General features: G+C 41.5%; 1 protein-coding gene across 1 annotated transcript in view; it reads right to left on the bottom strand.

The window, feature by feature from the left end:
• The window catches only part of pde6d (phosphodiesterase 6D, cGMP-specific, rod, delta), a 58,060-nt gene extending 42,401 nt beyond the window's left edge, over positions 1-15,659 (bottom strand). The window contains exon 1 of the mRNA XM_080185635.1: positions 15,454-15,659. Within this exon, the coding sequence (XP_080041761.1) occupies positions 15,454-15,503 (50 nt within the window). The 5' untranslated portion in view covers positions 15,504-15,659. The remainder of the gene's footprint in view (positions 1-15,453) is intronic.
• Between the last annotated feature and the right edge of the window lie 5,185 nt (positions 15,660-20,844).

Below are 20,844 nucleotides of genomic sequence, written 5' to 3'. Positions count from 1 at the left end.
CTCAACAAAATCCAGGACAAATCAGCACGCTTGATTGGCATTCCCTCCACTACTAACAAACAGCGGTATAGTGTGTACCATCTACAAGGTGCACAAAAGTCCTTAGAAAGCACCTTCCAAAGATGGCTACCGTCTAGAAGGACAAGGGCAGCAGACACACTGAAACATTACCAACTGCAAGTTCCCCTCCAAGTCACTCACCATCCTGATCTGGAAATATATTTCTGTTCCCTCACTGTCACTGGGTCAAAATCCTAGAACTTCCTCCTCAGCAGCACAAGTGTGCTCCAACACCACAAGGACTGCAGCAGTTCAAGGTGGCAGTTCACCACCTTTTTCTCAAGGGCAATAAAGGATAGGCAATAAATGCAGGCCTTGCCGTTGATACTCACTTCCTATAATTTTAAATGGGTCTTTGATTTCCTTGCATAACAAGAATCGATTTATCTCCATTTAAAATATTCAAAGACCCCCATCACCACTAATTTCTGAGATAATGGGGTGGAATTTTCCCATCCTGCCCACCACGGGAATCGCAGACGGCAGGACACAGACCATGCAAAGGTCCATTGATCTCGGGCAGGATTTTCCAGTCTTGGGACAAGAGCAGCTGAAAAATCCCACCCAGAGTTCCAGAGTTGCATAATAGTCAGGAAGGATCTCTCCTAATCTCTGGAGACCCCTAATTTTAAACCATACCCCCATGGTTCTGGACCACCCACAAAAGGAAACATCCTTTCCACCTTGTCAAGATCGTTCAAGATCTTACAAACTTCAATCAACTCTCCCCTCACTCTTCTAAACTCCAGTGGAAACAAACCCAGTCTGTACAATCTTTCCTCATAAGACAAGGCACTCATTCCAACCTGGTAAACTCCCTCTGAATCATCTCCAATGCATTTACATCCTTCCTTAGATAAAGAGACTACACACAGTGTGTGAGATGAGATCCCACTGCTTCACTGAAGCATAGCATTCTTATATGTGAATTCTTCTGGTAATAAAGGACACAATTCCATTAGCCCTCTTAATTGTCCCTGCATACTAACTCTTTCTGATTCAGAACACCAAGATCCCCCTGCACTTCAGGCACATTTTCTCACATTATACTTCAACTGCCAGATTTTTGCCACTCAACCTTTCTATATTTATCTTATGTCCTCATCATAACATACTTCCCTGTCACGTCATCTGCAAATTTAGCTACCATGCCTTTGATCCCTTTGTCTAAGTCACTAATATAAATTGTAAAAAGTTTTGATGAGGCTCCAGCACAGAAACCTGTGGGACTATTCGTCACATCCTCCCAATAAGAAAATACCCATTTATGCATATTATCCAGCCTATCTTCCAGCCATAAATATATACTACTGCTACACTTACAGCTTTTGTTTTCCATAATAACCTTTGATGTGATCAAATGCCTTCTGGAAAGTGAAGTACAGTAGGTCTACAGACTCCCCTTTAACCACGGTGCATACAAATCCTTCAAAGAACTTCAATAAATAAATATAGCAACTTTAACTGTACACTGAAATTTTGGTTTACTTTTACAGCAAATAACCTAGTTGTAGGTTCAAATACAACGAGGTCTGGACAATATCCAGGCTTGGGCCAACAACTGGCAAGTAACATTCGCTCCATACAAATGCCAAGTAATGATCACCACCAATAAGTGTCCCTGTTGTCCCTCGACATTCAATGGTGTTACCGTCAGTAAATCTTCCACTGTCAACATCCTTGGGATTACCATTGACCAGAAACTCAATTGGACATGTCACACAAACACAGTGGCTACAAGACCAGGTCAGAGGCTAGTAATACTGCAACAAGTAACTCACCTTCTGACTCCCTAAAGCCTGTCCACCACCTACAAGGCATAAATCAGAAATGTCATGGAATACTTCCCACTTGCATGGATGGTGCAGCTCCAACAACCCTCAAGAAGCCTGACACCATCCAGGGCAAAGCCACCCACTTGATTGGCACCACATCCACAAACATCCATTCCCTCCACCACTGACACTCAGGTAGTACACACTACTGCTACTATCTACAAGATGCACTGCAGCAATTCACCAAAGATTGTTGGCTACCATCTTCCAAACCCATGGCCACTTTCATCTAGAAGGGCAGCAGATATATGGATATACCACCACCTGCAAGTTCCCCTCCAAGCGACTCACCATCCTGACTCAGCCATTTTTTTTCCCAGTCCTTTGTAGTCACTGGATCAAAATCCTGGAATTCCCTCTATAATGCCATTGTGGGTCTACCCATAGCACATTTACTACAGCAATTCAAGAAGACAGCTCACCACAATCTTCTCAAGGACAACTAGGGATGGGCAATAAGTGCTGGCCAGCAAGTGACGCCGGTGTCCTAATGAATCAATTAAAAAAAGTGAACAATACTAATACCCTTCACACCGCTGGAACTATGTTTTGTAATCATGCTGTTAATTCAGTAGAATTTTGTGGTGCAATTTACATAAAATAGCATTTTAGTTGTGATGCTGCGCAATCTAAGTTAAGTGGCATTAGTGTAAGCCCTTGATTTGAGTTATTGTTGCAGTCTCATTAACTCCAAAGTAATTCAAATCCAATCTGCTGTGTTGAGTTAACAGATCTCCAGGTTTATGATGCACTGCAATTGGCCTTATTTGGTGGCTCCCAGTGACTACTCCAACAGAAATGTAAATTTCAGGTATGCGTGGCACAGTGGTTAGCACTGCTGCTTCATAGTGCCAGGGGCTGGGGTTTGATTCCAGCCTTGGGCGATTTTTGTCCCCATGTCTGCATGGGTTGCCTTCGAGTGCTCCAGTTTCCTCCCACAGTGCAAAGATGTGCAGGTTAGGTGGACCAGCCACACTAAATTGCCCCTTAGTGTCTCATGACGTGTAGGTTCAAGAGATTAAATGTGTGGGATTATGGGGATAGGGTGGATTCGGGCTTGGGTAAGGTGCTCTGTCAGAGAATCAGTGCAGATTCGATGGGCCATTTGGTCTTTTTCTGCATTGTAAGAATTCTATGATTTTGCTGATGAGTTGCATTGCCTGTAGCACTGTGCTCAGCTAGGGCTAACTGTTGGGTGGGGATGGAAGACAAATGAGGGAAGCTTCTATCCTATTTCCTGTTACTCATATCTAGTTTGGGAGTGTGCCTCATATTAATTTAAGGGAGGGGGTGCCTGAAGTTCTTTTTGGATGCACTCTACTAGTTTTAAATAGCAAACAATGATTCTCCTTAGAAAAACAATTAGAAAAAAAGCTGCAAAGGGATGTAAGCTGGTATGGTGAGTGGGCAAGAACATGGCAAAAAGAATACAACATGGTGGAATTTAAAGATGTCCATTTCAGTAGGAGAACTAATAAAGCAGAATATTTTTTCAACCGAGAGATATTGGGAAATGCCTGCAGTCAGAAGGACGTGGATGTCCTAGTACAAAGGAAACAGGAGAAAGAATAGGCCATTCAGCCCCTCAATCCTGTCCCACTATTCAACTAGATCATGGCTGATTACCTCAGCAACATTTTCCCACACTGTCCCCATATCCCCAGACATCTTTAATATCCAGGAATCTACCGATCTGTCTTGAATATACTCAATTACCTAGTCCAATATCCATTTTCTGGGTAGAAAATTCCAGGTTCACCACCTGGGTGAAGACATTTCTCCTCAAAACAGTCCTAAATGCTTTACCTCTTATTTTAAGACTGTCATGCCAGCAAGGGAAAACATTTACTCTGACAAGCCTTATAAGAATTTTGTGTGTTTTAAAACGATCACCTCTCATTATTTTAAACTCTGAAGGATATAGGCTCAATCTCCCCAAACACACTCCTAGTACAAGCCTGTCATCCCAGGGATCAGTCTGGTGAACATTCATTGCACTTCTTCAATGGCAAGTATACCTTTCCTTGCGTATGCTGCCAAAAACTGTACCTAATATTCTTGAGTGGTCTCACCAAGGCTCTGTACAATTGCAACAATACTTCTTTACTCCTGTACTCAAATCCTCTTGCAATAAAAGACCAACATACCACTTACCTTCCTAATTGCTTGCTGCAGTGCATGTTAGTTCTCAGGAACTCTTGAACAATGACACCAAGGCCCCTTTGCCATCAATGTTTCCCCATCTCTCAATAGTCGAGAAATATTCTGCATTTCTGTTTTCCACAACAAAGTGGACAACTTCACATTTTTCCATATTTTATTTCACCTGTTTTGTTCTTGCCAATCACTTAGCCTGTGTAAATCCCCTTGAAGCCACGTCGCAGCCTCTTCAGAACTCACGTTCCTACCTAGTTGTGCATCATCAGCAAGCTTGGAAATATTATATTTGATCCCTACATTCAGGTCACTGATTAAGATTTTGTGTAGATGGGAATCAAAGCACTGATCCTTGCCATACCCACTTGTCACAGCCTTCCAACCCGAGAATGGCCTGTTTATTCGTACTCTCTGCTTTCTGTCCATTAACCAAATCTCAATCAATGCCAGTATATTACTTCCAAATCCCATATTCTCTAATTTTGTACAGTAACCTCACTGAAAACCTTCGGAAAACACCACATCCCCTTAATCTATTCTGCTAGTTATATTCTCAAAACACTCCAACAGGTTTGTTAAACAGATTTGCCTTTCATAAATCCTGCGCCTCTGCCAAATCCTACCATTATTTTCAAAGTGTCCAGTTATCATATCCTTCCATTAAAAAAAATAACATTTTCCCCACTGCTGAGATCAGGCAAACAGGTCTACAGTGCCCTCTTTTCTCTCTCCCTCCTTTATTAAATACTGGAGTTACATTTTCCATTTTTTAATCTGCAGGATCCATTCCAGAATTTTGGTTGATGACCATCAAGTTATCCACAATTTCTAGACAACTCTTCCAACATTCTGAGATGTGGATAATCAGGTCCAGAAGATTTACCAAATTTCAGTCCCATTGTCTTTTTTTTAAAAAAACTAATCTCTTTCAATTCCTCATTCTCATTTGTTCTTTGATGCTCTAGTATACCTGCAAGATTTTTTTTGTATCTTCCTCTGTGAAGACAGACAAAATATTTTAGTTTCTCTGCTACTTCCTTATGCCTCATGATAAATTCTCCCATCTCTGCTTACGGTGGACCCACATTTTACTTCGCTAATCTTTCTCTTTTCACATTCGCTAGAAACCTTTACAGTCCATTTTATGTCGCTTGATAGTTTACTTTCATATTCTTTATCAGTCTTTTCATCCCTCTTTGCTGAGGTCTAAAACTCTCCTAATCTTGGCAACTTTATAAGCCTCTTCTGATCTAATACAATCTTTAACTTCTTTTTTCAGCCATAGTTGGATCATCTTTCCTGCTGGATATTTGTACCTCAGAGGAATTTAAATTTATGGTAAACCATGCATCAATTCTTCAAATGCTAGCCATTGCCTTTCTACACTCATACTTGTCAATGTAGTTTCCCAATCTACCTGAGTCAATTTATCCTTCATAACTTTGTAGTTTCTTTATTTAGATTTAAAACCATAGTTACTGATAGAACTTTCAAACTTAATGTAAAATTCTATCATATTGTGGTCAATCTTCCTTAGATGCTCCTATACAACAGGATTATTACTTAGCCCTTTCTCATCGCACATTAGTTTTAAAATAGCCCATTCTCTGGATAGTACCATCCTAGAAAACTATTTCATTTTCATGAATCATATAAGACAAACTTGCAGATACAGCAATTAGGAAACAAATGCTATGTTAACTTTTGTTGCTAATATACCAGAGTTCAAGTAGAAAGAAGACAGTACAATTATACAGCACATTGGTGATGCCTCACTGGGAGTATGTGAACATTTCTGGTCTCCATATAGAGTTTTACAGCACAGAACATAGAACAGAAGGAGACCCTTCAGCCCATTGTATCAAATATAAGGAAAGACACACTTACCCAAGAGAGCATGCAACAAGTAGCATAGATTGAAGGCCATTGAGCTGTTGCCCAAAATGTTTTAGATACTTCTCGAACTGCGCATCGCACACACTTTCAAATAATCGTAGGGTCATCACTTTCAGACCTGAGAAGTGCTGAGTCGACCTCAAATTACCCTGAAAGGGCAAGGTATCTCAGAAATTTCAGTAACAGGTGAAGCCAGCATTTCACATTGCAACACAAGTAATATTTTCCACTACAGGATGCTACCATCAAGCCAAAAATACATTCTGAGTAACGGAGTATACACATTTCAGTGCAGGTGCACATAGGCTGTATATTCCAGTAATCGGCTAACCATATCATGTCCCTTCAGCTGTTCACAGTAGAGTACTGACCATACTCAACCAGCATGTGCTTACAAAGCTCAGATATAATGCCTAATGTTAGATGTGATTCTGTGATTATTCAGCACTTACTGAACAATCCTAAGTGTGCTAAAAAATTACTCTAACAATCAACTTAAGATTATCATTCAGGCTCACAATGTAGCTAGCTCACTTACATTTGCTAGAAGCTACTATACAGAGTGACCTGTCTTCTGCAGGCAAGGAATTCACCCAGGCATTACATTTTGTTTGAATTAAACAAAAGCATGGGGTCAATTAGCTCCCCGGTGGATTCACCATGGCAATGCCTTGATAAATAAGACCTGACTTAACATCCAACTAGCACTCTTTTCTCATGCTATATAAATTGCTTCCTTTGAAATTTGGCATTCTTGCAGCTGTCCTGATGAGTGCAAGAGGAAAAGCTTTGACAGCACGTCTTTTTTTCAGCAATATTCAAGTTCTGTTCTACCAAGACTGAGATTATCCAATCAACAGCCTTTCCCACTTCCCTCCCTTTCCCACCAGGCCAAACTTATTCTAAAGCTCCCCGTAACCTAGCCCCAAACTCTCATCTTTCTTTAGTATCTCCCCCATCTCCCCTTGTGGCCTCTCCAACCTCAGTTGCTCCAAGAAACTTATCTCCTGCTCTCTCAATCCGATTACCATTAAACTGCTGACCACATAACTTTTCTGTCTTTTCTCCACGGTATGTGATATTCTTAACTGCTCTCTCTTATCACATGACTGTGATAAAGTTAAACTGTCCTGCCTCCTCCTTCTTGACTTGTCTGCAGCCTATGACATAGTTGCTCACACCATCCTCCTCCTCCAACACTACTCCTCTGTACTCCAGCTAGATGGAACTGCACTAACCCGATTCCATTCTTCTCTGATTAAACATAGCCAGAGATCACTTGCAATGGCTTCTCTCCCCCTGCTCCTGTGTCACAACCTTTGATATCCACAAGGATCTATTTTTGGCCTCCTCCTATTTCTTATCTACAAGCTTAGTGACATCATTGCAAAATACAGGATTAGTTTTTACATGTATGTTGATGACACCCAGCTCTATCTTACCATCAGCTCTTTCAGCTCTTCTACTTTTGCCAAATTATCAGATTGCTTGTCTGATGTTGATGTAATTATCCACAAAATGCTAATGCATGGCAAGCAAACAGACATTCTGGAAAAAGATGCAGGAAGCAGCAGCAATAACTGTTAGGCTGTTGGAACCAAAAGGGTCAGCACAGGGAGAGCAAAGTGAGAAAGAAAGGAGACTGGCAGGTTTAACTCCAGCTTGCCCACTGGCCGGATGGTCAACGAAAAAGTGGAATGTGGCGATAGAAGCTGCAATTCATAGATGCAAATAGAAGCACAGAGAAAATTATAGACTCATCTAAGAGAGAATCAAGTTTAGAATGGCAGCAGTATAGTACAAAGGTCAAGCATTGGTCGAACTGAGTGACCAAGAGGAGAGAAATGAAAGGAGTTGTTGCAACAGAAGACAGGGACCTAGGAAGGGTAAAGAGAAAATAAGTTACTGCTGCAGCAGATCAACAATAGCATCAATATATTAAAAAGCAAAATACAGTGGATGCTGGAATCTGAAACAAAAATAGAAAATGCTGGAAAATCTCAGCAGGACTGACAGCATCTGTGAAAAGAGAATAGAGTCAACGATTCGACTCTGGATGGCCCTTCATTAGAGCTCTGAAATAAAAACAGAAAATGCTGGAAAATCTCAGCAAGTTTGACAGTATCTATGGAGAGAGAATAGAGCCAACATTTTGAGTCTGGATGACCCTTCATCAGAGCTGACAAAGGGTCATCCAGACTCAAAATGTTGGCTCTATTCTCTCTCCAGACTTGCTGAGATTTTCCAGCATTGATAGTGTTTTCTCTGAGAACAGGGACAGAATATCAACACAATTTTAGAAAATGTTCAAATTCTCACCAAATCAGATTAAGAGACTGCCTAAAGATAAAGATTGAGAGTTGTATTTTTCTAGTAAAACACTTTAAGCTAGAAAATGTCTGTTGAGTTTCAGATTTGATGGAACCAATTGGGAGATGTTCTCAGAAGTACTGTAGCTTTAATTCAGAGTGCAACACATACAAATATGCAACACAATATAAATCATGCTGAAATTTCATGGCATTTTATTGCTGTGCCAACAGCAACATCCTACTCCAGAAAACCAAGTAACCTAACTCTTCTCTCATTTCCTTGTAACAACCTAAACTTCTGCTATTAAATTATATATGGAGAGGAGGAACTATGTTGCCACACTACCACAAGGTTGTGGTGGCTTTGGATAGACTACAGAAAAGGTTTACCAGGATGTTGCCTGGTATATAGGGTATTAGCTATGAGAAGAGATTGAATAAACTGGCATTGTTTAATGTTTTATGTTGAATTTAATGTTGGCAAGTGTGAAGTGGTCCACTTTGGTAGGAAGAATGGTAGGAAGGACTATTACTTACGGGGCGAAAAACTGCAGCAGGCGACGGTGCAGAGGGACCTCGGGGTCCTTGTGCATGAGTCGCAAAAACCCAGCTTGCAGGTGCAGCAGGTGGTCAGGAAGGCAAATGGGATGCTGGCCTTCATAGCGAAGGGGATTGAATATAAAAGTAGGGAGGTCTTGCTGCAGCTGTATAGGGCATTGGTGAGGCCGCAGCTGGAGTACTGTGTGCAGTTTTGGGCGCCGCACCTGCGCAAAGATATTTTGGCCTTGGAGGGAGTGCAGAGGAGGTTTACTAGGCTGATACCGGAGTTGAGGGGGTTGAGCTATGAGGAGAGGCTGAATAAACTAGGCTTGTACTCGTTGGAGTTTAGAAGAATAAGGGGAGATCTCATTGAGACGTATAAGATGATGAATGGGATGGATAGGATAGAGGTGGAGAGACTCTTCCCGCTCAAAAAAGACAGTAGGACTAGGGGGCACAGCCTCAAGATAAAGGGGGGGCGTTTTAGAACGGAGTTGAGGAGGAACTTCTTCACTCAAAGGGTGGTGAATCTCTGGAATTGTCTACCCGTTGAAGTGGTGGAGGCTGCCTCGCTAAATATTTTCAAGAAGCGGGTTGATGGGTTTTTGATAAGAGAGGGGATTAAGGGTTATGGGGAGAGGGCCGGAAAGTGGAACTGAGCCACGACAGATCAGCAATGATCTTATTGAATGGCGGGGCAGGCTTGAAGGGCCAGATGGCCTACTCCTGCTCCTATTTCTTATGTTCTTATGTTCTTATTGTTCTCCCTGGAAAGATGGAGACTGAGTGACGCCCTGATAGAAGTTTATAAAATTATGAGGGGCATAGGTAAGGCAAGGTGAACAGGAAGCTTTTTCCCAGGGCAGAAATGACAATCACCAGGGGGTACAACTTCAAGGTGAGGGGGAAAAGGTTCAGTGGAGATGTGTGTGTGTGTGGGGGAGGTGGGGCGGGGGGTTGTTTTTATACAAAGGGTGGTGGAGGCCTGGAATGCACTGCCAAGTGAGGTAACTGAGGCAAATACATTAGGGACATTTAAGACTTATCTGGATAGGCAAATGAACAGGAGAGGTAAAGAGGGATACAGGCGGTTGGTCTAGATAGGACAACTTGATTGGCACAGGCTTGGTGGGCCAAAGGGCCTGCTCCTGTGCTGTACTATTCTTTTTCCTTTGTGTTAAACAACAGGCAAGGAGAAACAAGTGTTAGAGAAATAACATTTGCGACAGGGGCTTTATTCATAAAGGTCTGCAATTTGTGTAAATTTAGAAGTTTAAAAAGTTTCATTCTACAGGCACATTAATATACATTGAGAACAGACTCATTTTCATTTGCCTTATTATCAATTAGATTACATAAAAATCATGTAGGGCAACAGATCAATCAAACAATTGCAACTCTGTTCACATCCAACACAGGAATTGGTACAAACTCCATTCACTATCATTTATTTGCCGACAGACCAGAAAGAAGCATCCCTATGAGACTTTCTACCGAATGATCTAACTTGCTTTCAGTGAATAACCAAATCATTCCCTTTACACAACATTTTGTCAAAAGCTATAATTTATTTTGAAATATATTTGGAAAAAAGAGACAAAACATGTAGGGAAGTCTAAGCTATTGTTTTCCTAGACTGTAACATAAGAATTTAAGCACAATTAGGATTGGGTTATCTTGACTTCAAAAGCGCCATTGCCAGAGCTCATGCTCTTGAGCAGTTTTCTGGACTTGGGTCAACAGGTTGTTTCTCTATGGATTCAAATTTGGAATAGTATTTTCCTGTATGTCTCAGTGACGCGCACTTCTCCCATAAATCATCTTCCAAGTTCTATTCCAATTTTTGATTAATTTACATTGTGCCCATGTCTTCATGGATAGCTTTGTTTTAAATATTCTACTTTCTCACATACCTGGAATCATTTACAAATAATTCTGAATAGCAGGAATTTCAGAACTAATTCCTGGGCTAATATTCTGGTACAGTTTATCAAATAAAACTACTATGCTGACTGACACTACCCTTTAAATTCCATTCTTTATATAATTTATAGGCAATATATTGTTTCTACCTGATCCATAAGGTCTTCTTTTTCAGTCACAAGCTTCTTATCAAGTTTATCAATATCTCCTAAAAGTCTGCCTATCAAACTCAAAAATAATTTACCCACATGCCAAGTACAGACCCCATCTTCCTAGCGGTAAATCCCTTAAGTCCAGAGAACAGAGGCATGGGTGATGAAGCCAAAGCTCTGCAATTTCCCTCCCACTCTCAAGTGTGAAAAGATATACTGTTGGTGTTTAAACAGCAAAATCTATGCAGCTTAGTAATACCACTTATTTTTTGCCCAGCAAGTTCAATCAAACTGATTAAGGGTTTAGCTTGAAGAGTTACCTAGTTCCATTAGTGAGCCATGTTGCCTGGTTAATCTTGGCCTAACATTCTGGAGCACTGACCTAATGATCAGATAACTAAACACATCGCAAATAACTGACCTGGTTCTGAAATTCTAACAACAGACATGTCGGGTGGGATTCTCCAGCCATACTCAATCCAAAACCAGAAAATCCCACCCAAGGTCAATGAATCTTTGCATGATCAGCCTCCCATCTGCTACAATTCCTCTGGCAAGCAGAATGGGAGAATTCTTCAGGCATCTCAACTCAGAGACCCTATTAACAAACACTGTATGAAGTGATTTGTAATGTAGGCAGCAGTCATTTGCACCACTGTCCCGTAAGCAGCAATAAAATGATTAACCAGCTAATCCATTCTCTTTTGGTGTCAATGAGGGGAACATTGGTCAAGACACTGGTACAGCTTCCTGCTATGTTTTGAATAATGACAGAGTATCTTTAATTTCACTGGAAACATCTGAATAGGTGGATGCAATTTCAATTTAATACCCTAAAGAATGACATTCCCTCAGCAACACACTGATATATCAACTGTGAATACATGCTCAGGTCTTACAGACTGACTAAGAATATCAATGGCTAACATCTGCTGTGAAACTTACAAGGGACCCATAGGAAACAACAAGGCTATAAAATCAAATGATCCAACACTCACTCCAGAGCCACAAGACCATTCTCAATATTCAAGATTCACCATGAGTTTACTTCTGGGCAGGGCAAAGAGGTAGCCCCAAGCCTACTCAGCCAGAATAAGGATTGAACCACATTCTAGCCATCTGTGCCACTGAGCAACTCGGCCATTCCAAAAGCAATTAGCATTTGAAAATACAACTTACCCAGTATAACACGTGGTAGGCTTACAGAAGTAACTTTAATGTCAGTCCAAAATTATACTCCCTGATATTTTCTAAGGAATTGCTCTTGGATGCTCCCTATTGATAATGTCCCCACAGCCATCTAGAAGTGGGGGGGGGGGGGGAGGTTAATTTTAAAAAGTCAATTAAATTGTGTCCAGAGTCCATATTTTCTTCACTTTCCACTAAACATTGGATTTGGTCTTCCCAACCACTGTCCCTGGTCCACACCACAAGTTACTTTATGTCTCTCCCTGGCAACAATCTGAGGCTAAACCAAATTGTTTGCGACCTGGGTGCAATATCTGGCTCCAAGATGAGCTTCCGGCCACATACCCACATCATCTCTAAGACTGCCAATTTTCAATTCTAGATCATCAAACTTCACCCCTGCCTCAACTCATGTGATGCCAAAACTCCCATCCATCCATGTTACCTCTAGATTTAATTATTCCAACACACTTTTGATTGGCGTTCAATATTTAACTCTCTATAAAGTAAACGTTATCCAAAACCCTTCTCCTGGGTCCTTACTCACAACTATTTCCAGTCACCAATCATTTCTGTACTTGCTGATCTACATTTCTTCATGATCCAAAAAAGCTAAGGTTTTAAAATTCTTGGCCTGGTTTTCACGTCCTCCATCTCTACAATCTCCCCCAACACCACAACTCTCCAAGAATCTGCACCTCTAATTCTAGAGGGCTTGACTGTCCCTAGTTTAAACTGTTCCACCATTGGTAACCATGCCTTTAGCTGTCTGCTATAAACCTTGGGAATTCCCTGAACTTCTGTGTCTCTTTTAAAGTACTCTTTAAAATCTACCACTTTGAACAAGGTTTTGCCCAAAATATATCCTGATGTGACTCAGGGATGTATTTTGGTTGATAAAGCTTCTGTGAAGTGCTTTAACACACTATATAACTACAAGTTGTTATAGCCCTGTACATTTTTTCCTTCAAGTATTTATTCAATTTCCTTTTGAAAATTACTACTGAATCTACTTCCACCACCATTTCTGGCTCATAGTCATTGAGCTGGAGTGCAAGCTGGAAATACTCTGACACATAAAGGATGGGGTGCAGTGTCTAGACAGTTTGCTCTGTCTCAGACTTTGGTCAAACCATGTACAGAGGTGCTGGTCTATATTTTTATATTTACAGTTGTTTTTCACCTTTGCTGTTTCCACCATTTTCTCTAACATGTTCTCTCCTAAAGATGCTAAACCCTTAAAGGAATCGGTTTTCAGGTGCTAGTTACCATTCAGTATTGAGCCTTTGGCATTTAGTAGAGGCATATCTAGCAACTGGTGCTGATTCCTGTTATATCACTAGCATTTTAGTTAAGTCATGCATCCTTGTATCTTTTGTTGCAGCAAAGTAAAAGTATTCATCACATTGGAAGAATGATAACTCCATGAATGAACAGTAAACTCTTGTGTTATCCAGCACTCTATCGGCTGAATTCCCTTATAAACGGCTTTTATCAAGCTGCCACAAATTCCAATCACTTTCAGTATTTAGTGAAAGAATGCATTAAAAGCCAAATAATAGATTGTAAATCTGCACAAGTTGTTTTCAAGTTTTACTGAAATTATTAAATTCATTCCTCAAGCATGCCAAGTAACAAAGAATTAACTGGATCACTTAATTGTCAGACTATTCTCTGAAAGACTATCCAAATTGGCAAAGAATTTGTGATAAAAATATGTTAACAGCACTCATTATTAAAGTGCAAATCAGACAACAATTTCCAGTGATCACATCTGCAGAATGTTAAACGCAGAAATCAAAAAGCTACTGTCCAATGTGAGCTACTACTCTAGAAACTTCATTATAATAATACTCAACAATGAAACATGTGGAAGGGTGTGAAGTTAGGATGGACAAATAATACCCATTAAACTCACCAGATGAAGCTAGGGATCGTCCATTCCAGCATAAGTATTTTTTAAAATGGTATGATGTCTTAATTCCAAACAACCTCAGTGGCCATGAAAATTTACTTTTTGAAGTGTGAAGTCTCATTTCTTCAGACTGTAATCATTGTCGGGGATTTAAAAGAAAACATGTATTTTATTTTTTGCCACTTACCTGTCTCTCAATCTCACCCTTCTTTCCTCCTCTTTATGTTGCACACTATACATGATTTAGCACTTAATTAGCTATTCTAACTAATATTTCCTGGTTCAGACTACATGCTTCAGTGAGGTGCTTTCAATCCCATTGCTAAAATACACAATTGCTTGCCCAGCTTACACAAATCCCAAATCCCCTCTAGAGGGCAATGCACCAAAAGGGCTTTCTGAACACTGCAAGTTTCTGTACAATAGCCCTTATACAATCTGTCAGCTAGTGAAAATCTAGTGAAAGGCTAACACTGTTCGTTCATTGCTAATGACAAAATCCAGGCCATACATCATGTAAATCCAGCCATACATCATTCCTTCACACAAAAGTTTCAAATGTGTAGCTTCCAAGAGTTTAAAGTACATCACAAAGTACAATTTTTACCAGATTGTACATTATTTTAGATTTGCTCTTAAGTGGAGAATAGTAATTCCACAGCACTGTTAAATCATATAGCAGCTCACCATTACATTCTCAAGGTTTAATTAAGGATGGATAACAAATTATGACCTTGCCAGGGACACCAACATCCCATGAACAAATAAAAATCAGATTATTATACCACAAAATTATTGCCAAACTATTTATTTCATTCTTTGAATTGAGACAGTAAACTTGTCAAATTGTCATTAAGTGACTTTTTTTTACGATTTAATAAGCAATGCACATTAATTTGCAACCTGGATCATTTCCAATCATAAATATCAGTCCCAATAGCAGGGATCTTGACAGCTTTTAAACAGCAATTCAACAAAACTTGTGCAGAGTGTGATATACAGTTACTCAAATGGGGGAAAAGTATAAAGCAATCCTCTTGAACTGTGGTGAAATTCAGATGTTTTGTCACCAATGTTGCTCATGTTATGACTTGGGTTAACCTTTGGATATCTTGCCCCTGAAGGTGAGCATTTGCCCTGACATGAATGATATGTAACCCCACAGCCCTGCCTCCACTGACTTAGCACTTGCATTAAATCGCTCTCTTTGCAGGCAGCACAGGGTGGGATTTGGGAATTACCGAGTGCTTGGCCCTGTCCTATGGAGTCACCTTCAGCGCCCTGGGCCACTGCTAAACTCGGCGCCCTTCTCTCTGAACGGTGGAATTTAGATCTTTCCTGCCACACAGATGTACATATGTATGCGTGTGTATGTATATTCACACGCCCAGGCCCTGGATGCAGGGCCGCACTTACCCCGAACCAAGCGGCTCACACAGCGGGTAAAAGAGGCACATTCGGCCGGTAAAGGATACAGCTTAAAGCCCTTCAGGATCTCCTTCGCCCTGTCTTCCTTCGAAGACATTGCAATTCTCCCCAGTCCGTCTCTGATAAATCGGAACAAAGGGATTAAGAACGATTAATGTGACGGGGGGGGGGGAAGAAATAATATCCGTAATGTCAATAAATTTAAAATCGAGCAACAAGCTGATTATCGCCACAGCAACGCTCGGCTCATCGCCGCCGGACCCGCCCCACGCCTCCAGCAGCCAATCAGGAGTGGCCAGCCGCCGCCGCGGCCTGACTGACAGCCTTTCGACCAATAGAATATGGGAAGCGCCGCGAAGCAGCCAATCAGCGGAATGATCCCGCTTAGGGAGGCGGGAGCTTCCCGCCAGCGGCGATTCCCGTTGGCAGAGCCAGGCTTGGAGCCGATTGGCCAATCCCGCCGTCAATCAAGCTGGGTCCTCTCCTCCAGTCACTGCATTGTAACTAGGGCAAGGAGTCAGTTGCATCCTCCCAGACCCAGGAGCCATCGGTTGAAGCATCAACTCTGCACTGCTGCAGAGTTGGAATATGGCACTTTTGTTTCACCGGGGTATTGCAGTTACAGTCTAGATGCAACCTAAACCTAGAGCTAAAAAAAAGTAAGTTTTTATTAATAAAAGCAAATTACTGCGGATGCTGGAATCTGAAACGAAAAGAGAAAATGCTGGAAAATCTCAGCAGATCCGGCAGCATCTGTAAGGAGAGAAAAGAGCTGACATTTCGTATCGAGATGATCCTTTGTCAAAGCTGACGAAGGACCGTTTAGTCTCAAAGCATCTACTGCACGCCACTGCTGGGGGGGGCGGGGGTGCCGGTGACATGGACATCAGGGCACTCCGGTGGGGGCGGGGGTTCAGGACTGCCCTTGGAATTGCTGTGGGTGCCATGATCAGGTGTGGGGGAGGACTGGAGGGGCAACACTGCAGGGGTTTGCTGGTCAACAAATGGAGAGACTGATTGATCGGGACCACTGCGCATGTGCAGAGTTCCAGAATTCTCAGACTCTGGTGCAAATAGGCACCCCACCCATCCTCCCCCTCCTATTTTTTAATGAGATACCCAATTGTGACCTCTGCAGTGCACAGAGTGGGGAGATTCGAGTATGAAGTTGAACTGAGAAAAGAGTCATGATTTAGAACAGTTTTCCCACCAATTCAGCACTTTTGGGAGAATGGGCCCTGTTGGTTCTATTCTCTTCCACCAGATGCTGTCAGACTTGCTGAGATTTTCCAACATTTCCTGTTCTTGTTTCAGATTCCAGCATCCACAGTAATTTGCTTTTATCTAAATCTAGAGCTTTCAGATGAGCCACGGCATTAAATTCACCTGAAGAACGGGCAGTGCTCCGAAATCTTGTGTTACCAAATAAACCTGTTGGACTTTAACCTGGTGTTGTGAGACTTCTTACTGTGCTTACCCCACTCCAACACAGTCATCTCCACATCATTAAACTGAATCCCACTGCAGATTGAAGTAAAAGACTCCAAGCACTAATTGAAGGAGAGAAGGGGACTTTTGCTGGTATCCTAGCCAGTATCTATCCCTCAACCAGCATCACTAAAGCAGAAAAAGCTGGAACCCGATGAGAGGTCATTAATCTGAAATTTTTGCTAATGTAATGCGTAATTTTCAGGATTTCCTCTTTTTTCTTCAGGTTTCCAATGTCTGCAGTACCTTAGTGTCCATTACATCAGAAATCAGATCGTTTAGAAATCATAGAAATTTACAACACAGATGGAAGCCATTAAACCCATCCTGTCTGTGCTAACTAAAAAAAGGGCTATCCAGCCAAAATGTGCTTTCCAGCTCTTAGTCTAAACTTACATTTTAGAAAGTCTAATGAAGGCAAGGAAGTATATGATAAATGGCAGAACCCTTAGAAACATTAACACACTGGGTTCCTTGAAAGTGGCAACACAAGTGGATAAGGTGGTCAAGAAGGCATATGGTATGCTTGTCTTCATCAGTCAAGGCACAGAATATAAAAATTGGCAGGTCATGTTGCAGCTGTATAGGACTTTAGTTAGACCACATTTGGAATATTGTGTACAGTTCTGGTCACCACACTACCAGAAGGATATGGAAGCTTTGGAAAGGGTACAGAAAACGTTTACCATCATGTTGTATTGTTTTGGAGGATATTAGATTTGAGGAAAGATTGAACAAACTTGGCTTGTTTTCACTTGAATATCAGAGGCTGAGGGAGGAGCCTGATGGAAATTTACAAAATTATGAGAGGCATGGGTGGAATGGGTAATGGCAGTCTTTTTCCTGGGGTAGAAATGTCAATTACCAGGAGACATAGGTTTAAGATAAACGGGGATAGGTTTAAAGGAGATGTGAGAGGCAAGTTTTTTATACAAAGGATGGCAAGTGCCTGAAGTGCGCTGCTAGAGAAAGTGATGGAAGTAGATACAATAGCAACATTTAAGAGGCGTCTTGACAGATATACGAAGAAACAGGGAATAGAAGGATATGGATTGTGTAGAGGCAAAACATGTCATGTGTCGACGGAGGCATGGTGGGCCAAAGGACCTGTTCTTGTGCTGTACTGTTCTTTCCTTTTTCCCTATAAGGCTAAGAAACTTGAAGTATATTTCTGAGTACACTTTTACTGTGATGTGGTCTTCAGGCAAAGAGCTCCAGATCGACCCCCAATACCACTGGGTGGAAAGGTTTCTCTTCTCTCTAATCCTTGTACAAATTAATTTATATCAATACCCCAGTTATTAAACTCTATACTAAGGAATACAATCCCTTCCTATCTATTCTATCTAGACCTCTCATAATTTTACACACTTCAATTAAATCTCCCCTCAGTCTTTTTTCAAGAAAACAACCTCAGAGTAAGCTAACTTTCCTCATAGTTAAATCTTTCCATTCCTGCCAACATTCTCATAAATCTCCTCTGTAGCCTCTCCAGTACAATCTTCCCCAACTGGGACAGACAAAGATGCATGGAAAACAGGGGAATGAAAGAAAATGATTTGTTGATTTTTGTATGCAATATGGCATGGCTTGATCTATAAATTTTGTTTGGAATGCTTACTTTTTAGTGGATTTTATTTTAGCACTGTAAGCCTTTTTTTCAAATCCCTCCATAGCCTCGCTCTGCCACATCCCTGCCATCCCCTCCAGCTACCATTACAGTCCTATCTGTCCTCTTGAGCACCCCTATACATTTAATTTTGACTTTGCTTTCAGCCTGCTCAAACTTTAGGATTCACTCTCTATGAAACTCTTTAATTTGGGTCTCACTTGATGAGCACCACTCTTGCTAAGTTCCCTCAGTGTACTAAACTCTGGTTATTGCCTTTATTTACTTGCCTATTCCTGATGTCTCACAGGGCAGATTAGAGTTAACCACATTGCTCTGGGTTCCGGAGTCACATGTAGACCAGACCAGGAAAGAACGGCAGATATTCTTTCCTAAAGGACATTAGTGAACCAGATGGGTTTTTAACAACAATTGACAATTAATTGGTATTAAATTTAATAAATTTCACAGCAGTTTCTGAGGGCAGGATTCAAACCAATGTTTCTGGATGGATCCTAACTGATAACATTAACACTCCACCAGAGTAGGGGGTCAGCACAGCGGTAAGCACTGCTGCCTCATTGTGCCAGAGACCCAGATTCAATTCTCAGCTTTGGGCAACTTCTGTCTTGAGGCTGCACGTTCTCTCTGTGTATACTTGGGTTTTATCGGGTGCTCTGGTTTCCTCCCACAGCCCAAAGATGTGCAGGTTAGGTGGATTGGCCATGCTGAGTTAGTGTCTCAAGATGTGTAGGTTAGGCGGAATTAACGGTATAAATGCGTGGGTTTACAGGGATAGAGTGAACTGGGTAAGATGCTCTGTTGAAGAGTCAGTGCAAAGTCAATGGTCCGAATGGCTTCTTTTTGCATGGGAGGGATTCTATGAATATCCAAAGGGGCATTGTGATTGTCAGTAACAGAGAGAATATAATGTCTGAGACTCTTGGCAAATGTAGGATTGGGTTGCATTACTGGTGTGCAAAATGGTTGATGCATTTCTCAATGTTACAACAGTGCTTACAATTCAATAATACTTTACTGGTTGTGAAGCATTTTGGAATGTACTGAGGTCATGAAAGTCACTATACAAATGGAAATTGTTCAGAGTTGATCGAAAGCAATTTCACACTAATTTGCAATGTAAGTGCACCCTTAAATATTAATTGCTCAAAAATGGTTTAACATAATGCATCTGAATATAAACACTTGGCAATTCAATTTAAGTGTTAGAGCTTGTGATTATTTTTAAGAGAAGGATTTAAAAATACAGCAACGTCTGGGGCTACTCGGATTTGATCACCTAAAGTGAAAATAAATCATAGAAACCCTACTGTACAGAAAGAGACCATTTGGCCCATCGAGTCTGCACCGACCACAATCCCACCCAGGCTCAGGTTAAAGGTCTCCTGTATATATGACTTTGTTGTCTTCTGCCTGGAACCAGCATGGGTTCACAGACTGCTGAGCATTTGTGACCAGTCCAAACTGACCTCGGGAGCAAAAGTAAATTATGGTAAGAGCAAGGCCATATTCTTTGGGAACTGGATGATCAATTCTGTTATGACGGCCATGGGGGATTGTAAGTAGTTCTCCCTGTGGGGCCTCCTAAGTGGGGCTTCCCCACTAAGTGAACAGAGGCTCACCCAGTTGGAAAGGAACAGCGGGAGTTTAAACTTAGCTGCCTCTACTCGGGCCGACTGTCAAAGGACTCCTGGGCTTGACCAGTGTACTGTAGCCACAGAAGCAGCGCTTTATTCACTATGTAAATAAAAGATGTTGGTGACAGAAGATTGGCCTCAGCAAGATTATTACAAACCACTTGTCCACGTTACTGTCAGCTCAGAATACCTGAAGGTGCCAGGATGTGCACCAAAAATTGGTAGGAGGACAGAGCCACAATAAAACAGAAAATATGCATGTGGGAGTGATGCTTCCTCACCATTGTGGGTAAGCACTTGGTCACTGAATGTAAAATACTCTTGGTATTGTTGCATGTGGCGTGGAGTCTGGTCCATACCCTGCTCCTGTGCTGCAGTGGTCACCCAAGCCATCTTTTGTTTTATGGTGTCTACAGAGTGGATGGTGTCTACAGAAATACCATGTACAAATCTCCTTATAAAGGAAACAAAAACATCCCCAACGTCACCCTCATCCTGATGGCCACCTTTGTGTGTGGTTGCATCAAGCTGTGTGTAGACCCTTGGTATGCAAGCACGAAGTGTCACTTCATGCTGGGGTTCTGTAAAATCCTCATTGTTGCAAAGGATGATTCTGGCCAGGTTGCCATGGAGTGCTCCAAACATTTGAGCCATTTTGTACAACCTGTCCCCCTTGTAGAAAT

The sequence above is a fragment of the Carcharhinus amblyrhynchos genome, chromosome 3, assembly GCF_965287045.1.
Source record: "Carcharhinus amblyrhynchos chromosome 3, sCarAmb.v2.hapA, whole genome shotgun sequence".
NCBI lineage: Eukaryota > Metazoa > Chordata > Chondrichthyes > Carcharhiniformes > Carcharhinidae > Carcharhinus > Carcharhinus amblyrhynchos.
The sequence above is the reverse complement of the archived record's forward strand: the minus strand, read 5'-3'. Positions and strand labels throughout refer to the sequence as shown.